The sequence below is a fragment of the Urocitellus parryii genome (assembly GCF_045843805.1).
Source record: "Urocitellus parryii isolate mUroPar1 chromosome 12 unlocalized genomic scaffold, mUroPar1.hap1 SUPER_12_unloc_3, whole genome shotgun sequence".
NCBI classification, from domain to species: domain Eukaryota; kingdom Metazoa; phylum Chordata; class Mammalia; order Rodentia; family Sciuridae; genus Urocitellus; species Urocitellus parryii.
In genome coordinates, this window is record NW_027551760.1 from 499,749 (window position 1) to 514,866 (window position 15,118).

Consider the following 15,118-nt stretch of genomic DNA (forward strand, 5'->3'; position numbering starts at 1 on the left):
CAGCTCCCCTCTTAGTTGTGAAGAACTAGGTTGTGCTTTGTTTGGGATCCCTGTCATCCGTTCACTCATTCATTTATTCAGCTTCCCCTGTGCCCTGGCCACTGCTCTGGGCCCTGGGCACATGGAGATGACCAACACAGATGTGGCCTCTGCCTTCCTAGAATTTGCATTCAAGTGGTGAGAGGCCGGCAAGAAGCCAGGGAATTGATGAGTAAGACGACATGAAGGAGTGGCCGGCAGGGTGGAGCTGTGGACGCTGCCTCCTGGTGAGGGGGGCGGGGGGGGAGCCGTGGTGCGAGATGGGCCACCTCGACGTGGCCATCTTTGGAAGATATGCTTGACCACATTGTTTGTTATTTTTCTACTCCCTTGGCCGTGACAGTGCCCTTAAATGGTCCGACAGGAGAAAAGGCGCTGTGTACACACAACTTTCCGTCTGTGTTGATTTGGGCAGATGGTCCTGCGTGTCTTGTTAAATTGGTGCAGAGAGACTGTACCCATGGGCCACTGTTGCCCAGAAGACAGGGCAGCAAGGCATGCCGCTGGCAGGCAGAGGCCCAGGGAGCACCCAGATGTGACAGTGAGGGCAGTGACAGGCCACAGCAGGCTGTATCCCTGGTGGCAGAGGGCCAGGGCTTACTGCAGCTAGCATTGCCTTTTCTTTCTTTTTGTTTTTTAAACTCAACAATTCTCCTGCCTCAGGCTCCCGGGTGGCTAGGATCACAGGCAGATGCCGCCATACCTGACTAGAGGCTAGTGTCCTCTAAAGCTTAAGGTTCGGAGCCTTTGGTTCAGGACTCCTTGTGTCACTTAGCTGTGAGCAGCTAAGCACCCAATGGCTGCCTAGCATGGATGCTCAGGGCACTGTCACTTCGGCCCTCGCACCTGTCTGAGGCCATACCTTGAAGACTGATAAAGCATGCACAGGCTCGCAGAGCTCCAGCAAGTGTCCAGAAACCATTCATGGCTTCCTGTCTGATGATAACACCTGCAATGCCAGAGGAAGCAGGAAGGGGCTGCCTTGCGCCAGACATCTCCGTGGCAGCCTTCTGGAGAGAGGAGTGGGCCTTTCCCTCCTCTCTCTGAGCCGACTCTCTGCCCTCCTTTGTCCTGACAGATGAAGACATGCGCTTGTGGTACCCCTCGTTGCAGGAGGTCATGGAGGCGTTCCACAGCCTGGGAGCCCACAACCCTGCCCTGTACCCGCTGGGGCCCTTTCAGCATGGCAGCAGGTGGGTGCCTCCCCTTCCTCCCTTCCCCTCTGCTGTCTTTCCTCTGATCACCAGTTACTGGGCTTGGCTCTAGCCCTCAGGGTGGGGAGCTTCAGAGCAGTGGCATGTGCCACCTGGAAATTCGGATCTGTCCAGGGCTGGCGTGTGTGCTCCCATGCGCCCGGCCTCAGGCCTGGGGAGAATGGGGTAGGTGAGCCTCGCCTCTTGATGCATCAAGTGTTTGTTTCAGCCACTTGCTGAGTGAGACCTCGCTTCCCCACCTTCTGGTGGAGCCCAGACTTCTCGGATGATTGGGAGCTCCCCAGACGTGTCCCCATCTCGCAAGCCTTGCTCCAGGGCTCTTGGTGGGTCCACTGCTGATGGCAGCTGGAACACAGCAAGGCAGTTTTCCCTGTCATTTCCACAGTGCTCTCGGTTTTTTTTTTTAATATTTATTTTTTAGTTTTCGGCGGACACAACATCTTTGTTTGTATGTGGTGCTGAGGATCGAACCCAGGCCGCACGCATGCCAGGCGAGCGCGCTACCGCTTGAGCCACATCCCCAGCCCCGACAGTGCTCTCTTGTTTCTCGTGTGCCCACTTTGCGCCTGGGCTGAGTGTGGTAGTTGGTGGACGGTGATGCTAATTTGTATGTGCACCGTCCCTTCCAGGGACAGCGCCACACAATACGCACATAACTGTCATCAGCAGATAGTGGCCACATCCAGGCTGTAAAAGTGTTATGATCTTGTTCTACAAATCCTGGCACATCTGGCTTCCTGGAGGATTCTTTGAGGAGCTCCCGCCAAGCATCCAGCTAACAGTCCCTCTGGCCCGGGAGGTGCCTCACCCTGGCTACTGGTGGCTGACTGGAGATGTTCCTCCTCAGGAAAAGCAGGCGCTTCCTTAAGAACCTGCTCTACGACTATTTAGTAACTGTCTGCCAAGCTAGCTGCACTCAGCTCTGCTGGAAACACCCCACGCGTGTGCCAGCCTGCGCTCCTGCCCCTCTCCCCGGAGCTCGGTGTCCGTATCTGGTGTAAGAAGCCACTTGCTACTTCCTAATGCAGAGCTTCAGTCACACCCCTGTCTCAGATGAATGGGGGAAATTTGAACTTCACTCCAAAAAGCAAATGCACATGGAGTGGGAGACCAGTGGAGGGGATCAGAAGAGCTACTTCTGACTGCTGGATGAACCCCAAGCTCTCCCTGGGAAGTGGGAGGTAGCCCTGGAAACCATCTACCACCAGGTTAGACTCCACGCTCCAAAGCCGCTTTCCCCTTCCCCTCTCTTACTGGTTCTGCCAAGGTGTGACTGCTTCCTGCCCTTCACACTGCGGAGCAACTCGGCTGTCTCCAGAGGCCGCAGGGGGCAGGTGGGCGTTAGAATTGTGGCCCTTTTTTTGGTACCAGGGATTGAACTCAGGGGCACTTAACCACTGAGCCACATCCCCAGCCCTTTTTTATATTTTATTTAGAGATAGGCTCTCTTACTTAGGGCTTCACTAAATTACTGAGGCTGGCTTTGAACTCCTGATCCTCCTGCCTCAGCCTCATGAGCTGCTGGAATTACAGACATGTGCCACCATACCTACCTGGCTCTGAACTCTTGCCATTTAAGCACATCATCTTGGCACTGCTCCACAAACCCCAGCACGCAGGCCTCCAGCTTCTTCAGGCGCAGGGAGCCATGCTGTCCTAGGGCAGAGCTCAGAGCTGTGTGGTCTCATGCCCACACATGCTGTTTTGACCCCCTGCCTCCTTTCCACGGACCCCAGACCTTAACCCGGCCGTTGACACCATTTCCCCCAGGAGGATTCCAAGCTGTCCTGGAGGATTGGCTGATGGCCATGAGAAAGTTCCCAGCTTGAGCCTTGTAAGAGCAGGCTGATGTCCACCTGCCAAGCCGCTGGGAGCGGGAGGTTTTCTGCCTGGAGACGCTTCCCTCGTCCTCCTGGGGAGGGGGAGGTGAAGAGGCTCAGTTACTCCTGGGGTGGCTGGCTGCCACAGCGCTTAGGAAGGCCCTGGATGGTGCCATGGGGTTGGGGGACAGCTCCTCCAGAACATTCAGGAGACACCAGCAAGGCTCAGCACCTCCTTAGCAGGGTTCAACAACCCTCAGGGAGGTGGGCCGCAGGAGCAATCGCCAAGAAGCACTCTCTCCCTGTGGCCTGCCCGTTCTTGCTCCTGACCACACTAGAGGCCTGCCCTGTGCCCATGACTCCACGCCAGGCATTTCTTCTCTGATGCCTTCTAGGGTTGTCCTCATGTAGGACTTCCCCACAGAAGAGATGCCTCTGGGTATCTTTGGGGGAGGGGCACACTACAGAGCCTTATAATGGTGAAGGCTAGAAATAAAGGGCTGTTAGTGCACAGGCCCCGTGACCCAGCTGTCCCTCTGCTTGCTATGAGGAAGATGTGCCTTTCACTGCTTTGGGGAGGGGGGTGGGTACTGAGGGTTGAAGCCAGGGTGCTTAATCACTGAGCCACATCCCTAGCCCTTTTTATTTTTTATTTTGAGATAGGGTCATGCTAAGTTTTAGAGGCTGGCCTCAAACTTGTGACCCTTCTACCTTAGTCCTCCAAGTCACTAGGATTACAGGTGTGTGCCACCATGCCCAGCCTTCCTATTGTGTTTTTGTTTTTGTTCTTTTGGCACCAGGGATTGAACCCAGGGGCACTTAACCACTGAGCCACATCTCCTGTCCTTTGTTCTATTTTATTTAGAAAAAGGTCTTACCAAGTTGCTCAGGGCCTTACTAAGTTGCTGAGGGTGGTTTTGAACTCATGGTCCTCCTGCCTCAGCCCTCCTGCCTCAGCATCCCAACCTGCTGGGATTATAGCCTCTCCATTGGTTTTTGGCTTAAGACATTGATGGAGCTTTATTTTATTCATATGTGGTGCTGAGAATCGAACCCAGTACCTCATACATGCTAGGCAAGCGCTCGACCACTGAGCCACAACCCCAGCCCTCACTATTGGTTTTTAATCTCAGATTTCTTTCAAATCCATCACCAAATTTTATCTGAACGTGCTTCAGGATTTTCTTTTAGAAGGACACAGTCCTTCCACAGCTGTACCCTGCGGATCATCCAGGTGTCCTCTTGTTGAAAATAAGCAGTCCCTGCCCAGTCACAAGGCTGGGGATGGAAAACAAGGGAATGTATGGGGTTGAAGGGGCAGAGGGGAGGAGCCAGAGCATTAGCACCCTTGGGAAGGGGCTCACGCCCACACTGCCGCCCAAAATGGGCTCATCAGTGCTCCAGTCTCACGGGGGAACACAGGGACTGTCCAGCTATGGCTAGTCTCCCAAGGCTGCTTCCTGAGCACAAAACCAGATGATGAGTCCTGCTCAGATCCATGGGCCTGGCTGTCAGGACAGCCCTGTGCGGAGGCCAGACAGATAGATAAATGACAGTTAGCACAGTGAAAGGACATCCTGTCCAGCACGGGGCAGTTGATAATGGCCTCTTTTAATGGTGTAATTCAATCCAGGTAAAATTAGCCTTCCTGCCCCCTCCCTTAGCTTGGTGGCTATTCCTCACCATCGCAAGAGGGACAGCTGCAGTTGGGTGCAGCCCTGCGGAGGGCACCCTGTTTGCTGCCAGGTAGCTCTTGATGGTGGTGGCAGCAGGGCCCGGATACTACCATCTACCCTCTGGGAACGGGAGGTTTTCTGCCTGGAGACCCTTCCCTCGTCCTCCTGGGGAGGAGGAGGTGAAGATGCCCAGTTACAGATATTTTTCAACATGTGGGGAAGATGAATATAGAAACAGGTAGAGGTTAGAGATCAGTGTCACCCAGACCTAAGCTTCAGCTCCTGGCTGCAGACTGTGAGCCCTAAGCCACAGCTGAGGCAGGGCCAGCAGGCTGGGGTATGATGTCCTGGTTCCCAAGTCCCAACAAGGGACCATAAGTTCACTCTTAACCTGCTGAGTCCAGGAGGGAGCAGGAATTGGTGGGCCAGCAATTCCCCCGGGCTCCTTGGCCTCTCGCTGGGGACCCCACGAAGCTGCATCTCAGAATGGTGGTCACAGATACTACCAGGGCACTCCAGCAACTGCTCAGAAAGGTGGGAGCCAAGGACCCCCATTCTGTTCCCTGTTCCCCTGCTATTCCCAAGGACAGGACTGGGGAGATTACGGTGCTTACAGCGGGAGACCGCTGCACTTGGCAAGACTGGCATGCCTTCCCAGGCAGGAGAGAGCACTGTCACAGCCGCACTCCCTCCACCGCTCAGAGAAGACCTGTCACCAGCTCACATTTCTGCCTTCCTCCTCCCTTGGCAGCAGCAGACTGTCTGCAGCCTGTTTGTCTACAGAAGACTCCGGCTGGGAAACCTGAAGACGTGCCCCCTATTTTTATGTACCGGGTGCCTGCTCAAGCTGGTACGGAGTAGGGTGCCCCCTCACACACTGACACAGGCCCAGCCTGTGCCCAGATGTGCAAACGCCAGCCTCACCCATTCCCTGGCCCTAATAAATGCTAAAGTCTGGAAGAAGGGCTGAACCCAGCCAACCTCCCCACCACCAACTTTGGTCCATTGGCACCAACTTTCCAGATGCCTAGGAGAGAGATCTCTCCTCCTCCAAGCAGAAGCACCAGCACCAAGAGGTGAAGAGGAGCAGAGGCATTTCCCAGAGCTTCAGGGACAGCGCTCCTCCAGTTCCCGTGGCCAGGCTGGCTACACCAGAGCCGCTGCCTTCAACAGCATTATTATCACCAGCATCTCAGTCACAGAGAACCTGCTGTCATCAGGAACCATGAGCTAGCTTTTTTTTTTAGGGAGCCTTCTTATAAGGAAACTCACTTATTTAAAATCAACATGAGGGCTGGGGATGTGGCTCAAGCAGTAGCGTGATCGCCTGGCAGGCGTGCGGCCCGGGTTTGATCCCCAGCACCACATATAAACAAAGATGTTGTGTCCACCGAAAACTAAAAAAAAAAAAGAAATAACAAATAAACATTAAAAAAAATAAAATAAAATCAACATGACCAGGCAGGTGTGGTGGTCCATGCCTGTAATCCCAATGACCTGGGAGGCCGAGGCAGGAGGTTCTAAATTTGAGGCCAGACTCGGCAACTTAGCAAGGCCCTGACTCAGAAAGGGCTGGGGATGTGACTCCGTATTAAGTGCCCCTGGTTTAATCCCCAATACAAAAAAAAAAAAAAAGACATTAAAATATTAAAATGTGTGTGTGTGTGTATTTCCAATGTACGTTTGTCAGAAACGGAGTAATTCAGTGAGGGTGAGTGTGCTGTCTTATCCAGTGAGCGTGCATCCGGAAGCTCATGGGAAGGATGACATGAATGTGCTGTTCACTGGCGTCACTTTTGCCATAAGAATCTCACCACTCTCAGTGTGACCCTCATCTTTAAAGAAGGGCTTTCATCACCTGGCCCTGACCCCTGGACCCAGCTGCAGCTCAGCAGATCCCTCCCACCACTAGGGCCCCAGGCAGCTGTCAGATGGAGGCTGCACCTGGAAGGGGTTCTCCAGGGTGGTTTTTATTCTATTGCTTAGGGACAGACCCAGCACCTCAGCCCCAGACGGTGGGCTTTTCAGTGCAGCATTGAATTTCAGAAAGAAAACTCCTGAGGAAGGCCCTTGAGGGGAGGGATTGGGCATGACGTCCTGTTCCCAGGTCCCAGAAAGAACACATGTGAGAGCTGGCCCCTCGGTGGTCCCCACCCCCCAGTGTCCACACTCCCCACCAAGATCCTCCCCACCAAGACAGACTGCCCTGTGTGACTAGTAGAAATCAGCAGAAGCAGCGGCTGTCACTTCCCAGATCAGGCTGTGACAGGCTGTGGCTCTGCTCTGAGGGGGCTCATATGTTCCATCTCCCTCCCTCCCTCCCTCCCCACCCACCTTCCTCCCTCTCTTCTTCTCCCTCCCCATCTCCCTCCCCTATCCCTCCCCCATCCCCTCCCCTCCTTCCCCCCTCTGTTCCTCCCTCTCCCTTCCTCTCCCCCCTCCTTCTCCCTCTCTCCATCCCTCCCTCCTCCCCCCTCCCCCTCCCTCCCCTCCCCTCCCCTCCCCTCCCCCCTCCCCTCCCCCTCCCCTCCTCTCTCTCTCTCTCTCTCTCTCTCTCTCTCTCTCTCTCTCTCTCATGTGTGTGTGTGTGTGTGTGTGTGTGTGTGCGCACGCGCGCACCTGCACATACCACTGGCTTTGGGGGCGCCAGCTCTCATGTTGAGGAACCTGTGTAGCCAGGAGCTAGATCCTGCCATTAGATGACCAGGTGAGCGGCTTGGAGGCCACTGTCCCAGCACAGTCACGCCCAAGATGGCTGCAGCCCCGCCCACCATCTTGAAGGCAGGCAGACCTTGCTGGCTCCTGAGAGGCCAAATGCTTACCACCTCTGGATAGCCAATTCCAAGGGGTGGTGGCCTTGGACACGGGGTCCTCTGCGTTCCCTGGTCTTCTACCTTCACTCCCCCTCTGCCCTCTATCCTCTCACACCTTGTCACCTACGTTGTTGTCCTTTTGTTCTACCTTAGACTACTGGAAAGCGAGGCCAGCCTGAGCTGGCTGGAGCAGCAGGACCCTCCCCAGGAGGTGGCCTTGGACCTGAGCCTGAGCTACATCTACAAGGTGAGTCAGGCTTCACCCTGCCTGGCCCGAGCTCAGGCACCCTGAGACCTACTCAGCAGTCTGGCTCTGGAGCGTCCTTGCACCTCGTGTGCTGGCTCAGCACTGCGGCGGGGTGCCCTGCAGCTGCTGGCACCGTGCGGAGACTGCCCTCCCTGGGCCTGCGCTGCCCCAGGGCCCCCGACCTCATCCAGGCCTCATGCTCATTCTCTCCCGCTCTCTCAGCACGGCCAGAGGGGCTCATGGCGTGAGTCCCACCTGACCATCTGTCAGGGAACCAGACGCCACAGGCCCTTCTTCCCACATCACATGGCCCCTCCGGCCCTTTCCTTCCAGTTCCTGACGCTGTGTGCCCTAGCCCAGCCGGGGGCCTACACAGACGCACACCTCCTGGGCCTGATAGAGCTGCTCTGTCGGGCCAGCCTGGACGTAGGGCTCCGCCTGATGCCCAAGACCGACCTCCAGCAGCTCCTGCTCCTGCTCCTGGAGAACATCCGCGAATGGCCGGGGAAGGTACCCCCAGCGCTGCCTCTGACCCCTAGGGCTGTGTCCCTGGGAACCAAGGGTGTCCCCAGAGCACCCTGGATGGGGATGTGTCCCCAGAGCACCCTGGATGAGGACGTCCTGGCCTCCAGCTTGCCCTCGTCCCCAGGCAGGCTGGGTGGCAGGTCAGAATGGAAAGAAGCCCACCAGGTGTCCCCTGTCCCCACAGCTCCAGCCGCTGTGCTGTGCCCTCAGCTGGGTGTCCGACCACCACCACAACCTGCTGGCTCTCGTGCAGTTCTTCCTGGACGTGACCTCCCGGGGCAGGTAGGTGCTTCTCCCCCCAGTGCTCACTCCTGGAGTCCTGTGGGCACCCCATCTTCCCGCAGCTCCAGGAAGCCTCCTGTCCAATTCCTGAACCCAGCCCCTGCCCCAGGAAGAGAACGAAAAGTGCAACTCACTAATGAGTTCTTTACAACCTGAAGGAAGAAAGAGCCTTTTTCCTTTTTCCTTTTTAAAACTATTTCTTAGTTGTAGTTGGACACGATACCTTTATTTTATTTATTTATTTTTATGTGCTGCTGAGGATCAAACCCAGGGCCTCACACTGCTAGGTGAGCGCTCTACCGCTGAGCCACAACCCCAGCCCCCTGATTTTCTTAACATGTTTTTCTTTATTTTATTTGATACCAAACCCTGAATCAAACCCAGGATTGCGTAACCTCTGAGCCACATCCTAGCCTGTTTCTTTTCTTTTCTTTTTTTTTAGACAGGATCTCGCTAAGTTGCTCAGGTCCTCTCTAAGTTGCTGAGGCTGTGGAGCCAGATTTAAAATTAGGTAGTCAGTGCAGTTAGGTAAATGGGGTCTAATATCGAATGAAGTCTAAAATGGAGGCCATGAGAATGAATTCCCGGAAAGTTGAGCAACTCTTGAAATGTTAATGAAGTCCAGGAAACAGCCCCCAACAGATTTGAAGACAGCCCATCCCAAAGAAGTGTTAATGAACAGCAAACTTGAAGATGCTGAAGTGTTAATGAACAGCAAACTTGAAGGGCCCAGATTACTTCTTTGGCCCACCTGTGTCCCTCCCCTCGGGCCTTCCCACCTACATTCCATCACCCAAAATATAAAAAGGGGAAACAACCGCACTTCCACGGATTCCACCTCTTGGGTCCCCTTCTTCCTCTGGGAGAAGTCTTTTCTGCTGTCCTTTAATGAACTTCTATTTTCCACTCTAAAAGGAAGCAAGGACTCGTCAGGTCAACAGCAGTAACAGCTGGCTTTGAACTCTCACTCCTCCTGCCTCAGGCTCCCAAGTCTCTGGGATCACAGGCGTGTGTCACTGCACCCAGCTCAATGCGGCCTTGTATACTTAGCTTCTGCCCTCTTTTCACTGGCACTTCCTCCCCAAACTTTGGTGACAGTTTCCTTCTCTTCATTCAGACCTCAGCTGGTCACCCCATCCTGCTGCCTCCCTAACTCTTAGTTCATCTTTCTGTTTTATTTTCTGTTCAGCATTTATCTTGGCCATCAGTTATCTTAATAGAATCGAGGAAAGGTACTTCGCAAATCCTTTTTTTCCTCCTCTGGAGGTACTGGACGGGACCCTGGAACTCTGCCACCGAGCCAGCTACAGCTCCGGCCTTTGCTTTTCCCATCTTCCAGGCTTGCTGCTGGCACCCTATTTTATAAACTGTTTTCAGATGATAAACGAAGTGAACAGAGGAACTAAGCCCAGGAGATACGGCCCACTAGCTGGGGCTGGGGATGTGGCTTAGTTGATAGAGAGCTGGCCTCACATGGACAGGCCCTGGGTTCAGTCCCCAGAACTGCAAAAAAGAGAGAGAGAGAGAGAGAGAAGGAAAAGACCCATTGGCTGGACTTGGCCTTGTCTGGCCTGTCTCTCCACCTTCCTTCTCTGCTTTGGGCCACAGTGACAGGGAGTGTCCTGCCCTGCCCTAACCAGACCACTCCCCATCGCCTCTCCAGGCCTACTCATGCTCAGAGATGCCCCTGTCCACTCCAGCCTTCTGCAGGCACCTCCAGGGTCGCCTGCCACCGGGCAGCTCTCCTGCAGCCCTCCCGAGGGTGGCTCCTGCGAGCAGGCTTGGAGTCTGCTGCCTCCTCGTACCTCAGGGCCCAGCCAGGCATATGCTGTGTTCACAGACCCCCCCATCGGGGTCCTGCTGGGCTCGACTTGGTACCTCAGGGCCCAGCCAGGCATATGCTGTGTTCACAGACCCCCCATCGGGGTCCTGCTGGGCTCCACTTCAGACTCCTCCTCCGAAGCTGGTTGAAGGAGAGGAGGCTCTCCACAGTCTTGAGAGGGGAGTTTTGTTCTGTATTTGGAACACTGGGGCTTCTGAAAACTGCCAAGGCCCTCTAGGGGCTCCGTGGGCATGGTCTCTGCTCAGCCCAGATCCTGGATTTCTGTTTGATCTGAGGAGCTGAGACCAACCTGCCTGCTTCCAGCCTCCCCGCCTCCTCCCCTCCCCACAGCTCACTGTGCTGTTGCCCGGGTTGGAACCTGTAGTCCTAGAGGTTCTCCCACCCCCATCACCCCCTTTACCCCCAAATCCTGTGCTTTCTGCCTTTTGAATCATAAATCCTACGTCCTTATTTATGGTGGCCTCTCCACGTCGACTCTGTGATGGCTGGTACCTTGTCTGGGTCACTCTAAATCAGCTACTTCCTTCCTGCCCTTTCCTGCTTTCACTTCCCTGTCTTCATCTGGAAGGGAGCAGAGGCTTCCTGGCCCTTCCTCCTCCCACAATCTATCTGCAGAGACCTGTTGGTACTTGTGATTATCAACTCTCTGCCTCGCCTCACTCCCTCTGGCCGCATGACCAAGTCCAGGTTCCTGAGACTGGTCTCCAAGGCCCATGTGGTCCCACCCAATTTCCCATTTGCTTTGACAGGACCACATTGTTAATGGTTGGTTTTCTTGTGTGTGTATGCGTGTGTGTGTGTGTGTGTGTGTATGTGTGTGTGTTTTGAACTCCCTTCTTTTTCAGAGCTGCATAGTATTCCCCAATGTATGTGAAACTAAGGTAAAATAGAAGAGATAATAAGTTGGTAGAAAGGAGACATGAAGGAAATACAAGGGAAAAAAATTCTGCAGTACTAGGGATTGAATGCAGGGGTGCTCTACTACTGAGCCACATCCCATCCTTTTTATTTTGAGACACAATCTTACTAAGTGGCTGAGACTAGCCTCAAACTTGTGATTCTCTTGCCTCTGCCTTCAGAGTAGCTGAGATTACAGGTGTGTGCTTAAGTGGATTAAGTGCCCCTGGGTTCAATTCCTGGTACCAAGGGGGGAAAAAAAGTTGTGCCTACTTTCTAGGCCTGTCACTCCCAGAATCCTGGAAAGGCTGTGAGTCTACCTGTGTACTACTGATCAATGCCCCTGTAAGTAGTGAATAAAGAGAAATATGGTATTTTAAGAAACCTGTAATTTAGGGGCTTTCCAGCCCTATCTACCAATCAGGTAATGAAGGCCATGAGGCCTCAGGACCTGGAGACTGATCACACCACCATAAACTGTCTTGACGTCACCAGACTGACATCAGCCTGCCCACCTTCCAGACCTCCCCTCTCCACGTCTCCTTTAAGGAGAGGTGGCGGCGTGATGCCACCTGAGCTTCAGAATACAGCGTCCCTATGTGAAGGGGGCTCAGGACCCACTCTGCCTCCCTCGGGGAGGGCTCTTGGGTGTAACGTGGACTCGGGGCATTCCTTCCCGATCTTGGTCCTGCTCGCAGGGCATCCTAGCTGAGGAGAAACTTCCAAGCCCCCTCCCAGCACGGCTCCCCCTGCTTCTCCTTACCCCCTGGTTTCTGTTCCTCCTGTCTGGTGTTCTTGGCCAGAACTCGCCCCCTTCCGTAGACTCAGGGCCGCATCCGCCAGGTCTGCCCCGTCAAGGCCTGCAATAAACGGACCTTGGGCAGAACTGGGAGCCCACAGGCATCTCCAGACGGCCTGCATAGGGCGGGGCGGGGCGATAGCTCAGGGGTGGAGGACTTGCCTAGCACGATCCCCGGCACCAAAGATCAGACAGAGGGTTGTCACATTGCCCTTGAATCTGCAGTCCTCCTTTTCTCCCCAAAGACGTCTCGCTCAAGGTGGCCGCGTTCCCCTTCCCCTGGACATGCGGATACTCCTTGTTCCCCTTCCCCTGGACATGTGGATACTCCTTGTTCCCCTTCCCCTGGACATGTGGATACTCCTTGTGCTGCCCCCAGAGGCAGCTCTCGAGATGGCCGCATCCTCCTTTCAGAGTGTGTCTACTTTCTGGGTGACCCTCTGTCTGGCCTCCAGCCTGCGCCCAACGCTCTTCACTTGTCAGCCAGACACCACGGGTCTTGTCTCAGATCCCCCTTGTCTTCTCCCACGACTGTCCTTGTGCAGGAGTTTGGGGCAGACATCTTCCCAAGATACCTCCTTGACCGGACACTGCAGTCCTGTCCTGTGCACATTTAACGCCTGGCCTCCAGGGAGAGCTGGGCCGGCTGGTACTACCCGCCAGGTTGACCACCCAGTGCCCGTGGCCCCGTTCTCCCTCACGCTGAGCATCCTCAGTGTTAGTCACCCACGGTGGCCACAGAACACGGTCTGTGGTTCTGGTGGTGCTGATGGCAGTGAAATGGATTCTCTCTTCTTGTTTATTGGTGGCATTTTTCAATGAACCAGGATTTTTTTTTTTTCCTCAAAATGTTTTTTCTTTTCTTTCAGTGCTGGGAATTGAACCCAGGCTTGGTGCATGCTAAAGCACACCTTCTAGGACAGATCTGTCTTTTCAGGAAAATGGCATGAATGAATTACAGAGGTGACTGGGCGTTTTGTGCAATTGAACGCTTGCCATGAATAGGAAGGCCTTTCCCTCCCTGAGACCACAAAAAAGTCTTATTTTTTTCTTTCGTTACCTACTGACAGGAGTTTGTTCCTATCTTACTCCCAGGTGGAGTCAGTTTTTCCTCATTGTGAGACAAGGACCTAATTTGAGTTTTTTCTTCCACTCCCGAAGTAGACACAAGTGTGTGTGTGTGTGTGTGTGTGTGTGTGTTAATAATCTGTAGTTTCCCAAGATATTCAAAGTTTCCTTTGTCGTATCCCAGATTCATGAGTTTCTAGCCACATTACTCTGTGACCTGGAGAACCAATGTCTTGAAGGGTCTCTTTGTAGCTCCTGGTCCCTTAAAGGCCAGGGAGTGAAGGCAGGAAGGGGTGACCTTCACCTTCAGACAGACAGGTCAGCAGGGTAATGCCCTGGGCCACGGTCTTCACTAGAAAAGAGGGTTCCTCATCTGGATGAAGTGGCTTATGTAGAAATGTTGTTTCTTTTCCAATAGATAAAGCATTCAAGTGCAGGTGCCAAGGAGTAGCTAGATGCTGAAAACGAGCCCCGCACTGGGCCACCGTGTTGCTGTGCCTGTGCCCTGCGCGTGCGGCTCCTTCCTGTGAATTCTTTCCTCTCCAAGGTGTCTTGGCCGTCTTCGTCCTTGCCGACTGGGCCTGGCTGTCTTGCCAGCCGTCCAGGGAGCTCAGCCCCCACTCTGCCTGTGGCCAGTGTGGGCGGAGCTTGTTGGCTTCCTTGTCCTGCCCCGGTTGGTGGCTGCCCCACTGGGCTCCGTGCCCAGACTGACCCCAGGAAGAAGGGCGGCTTGTTGTATGAGGGGCTGTCACACTCAGTCCGCTCCATTCGTTGAGCACAAAGCAGGAACTCCCACTGACATTAGTGTGTTTGTGCGACACCCCCAGCCCCCGTCCTGTTGATCAAGACTTCATGCAGATTTAGGGAAGCGTTGAACTTAACCGTGAAAAATGAAAGTAAACAGGAGAGCCAGCCATCTGAAATGGGGCCAAGGAAGAGGAGGCTCCTGGAGGGAACTCTGCTCCAAGAAGGTGGCCCCCCGGGCGGCTCTGAGGAGCTGCGAGAAAGAGCAGAGTGCCACTCGAGCTTCCATCCCGGCTCCAGCGTGTTCCCATGCCCAGAGCAGACCCCTGCAGCCGCACGCAAGAGCCCTCAGGAGGAAGGGGAAGCCCGGCTGAAAGCTGATGTTCCTGGACTTCAGGGACAGGACCCGCCTCCCTCACCATCTGTGACTGCTGGTTGGCCTGCTGCTTTGCCATGGCCTTCAAAAAGAGGGCAAGAGAGAACCAGCTTCCACAGACTGCCTAGTCAGGCGGAAGGGTAGATGGAAGCTTCCTAAAACAAGTCACAAAACTGGGTCTCACTAAGCTGCAGTCCTGTCTCAGCCTCCCAAATCTCTGGGATGATTACAGGGTTCACCAAGGCTCTAGTAAGGAGAGCGATATTTCTTCTAGAATCAAATAGTGGTCCAAGGGCACTGAATACTCAGATCTTGGAGTTGCTATCTGAAGGCCTCCGGCTGTGGAGAATGAGGCTCAGACACCCCCCCTACCCCCGTAGGAGGACACCCCACCATTGTGCTGGGAGATGTGCAGACGGGGCCTCCAGGCCCCAGAGGACCTCTGCAGGCGGGAGGGCTTCTGGGAGTCGGGGGCAGAATGCTTGATGTGTCCCTCACAACCCAGGGATGCTGTGGGTACACTTACTTAGAGGAGGACTCTGGTTTCTAGGGGTCCTAGGAATAAATCTTGCTAGACAGCCTCTTTTGTTTTTTGCAGGTTAGCCAGAACCACAGTCTGGAGGGACAGTGGAGTGCGCGTGTCTGGGTGTCCTCGGTGTTTAATGAGGCTATAATCCAATCCCGGGGAACATTATCGGAAATGTGGGCTGGAAGTTGGTAGAAGTAGGTGAATTATCACAGTCCACCTGCTGGGCAGGCCCTGTGGCCACCCTGA

At 54.5% G+C, this 15,118-nt stretch overlaps 1 protein-coding gene across 3 annotated transcripts in view; it reads left to right on the top strand.

The window, feature by feature from the left end:
• Window positions 1-15,118, top strand: part of Fam178b (family with sequence similarity 178 member B) — an 86,113-nt gene that overhangs the window by 41,451 nt on the left and 29,544 nt on the right. For all 3 annotated transcript variants that reach the window (XM_026414086.2, XM_026414085.2, XM_077794311.1), the window contains 4 exons: window positions 1,118-1,232; window positions 7,716-7,809; window positions 8,143-8,319; window positions 8,519-8,616. In XM_026414086.2, the coding sequence (XP_026269871.2) occupies window positions 1,118-1,232; window positions 7,716-7,809; window positions 8,143-8,319; window positions 8,519-8,616 (484 nt within the window). The remainder of the gene's footprint in view (window positions 1-1,117; window positions 1,233-7,715; window positions 7,810-8,142; window positions 8,320-8,518; window positions 8,617-15,118) is intronic.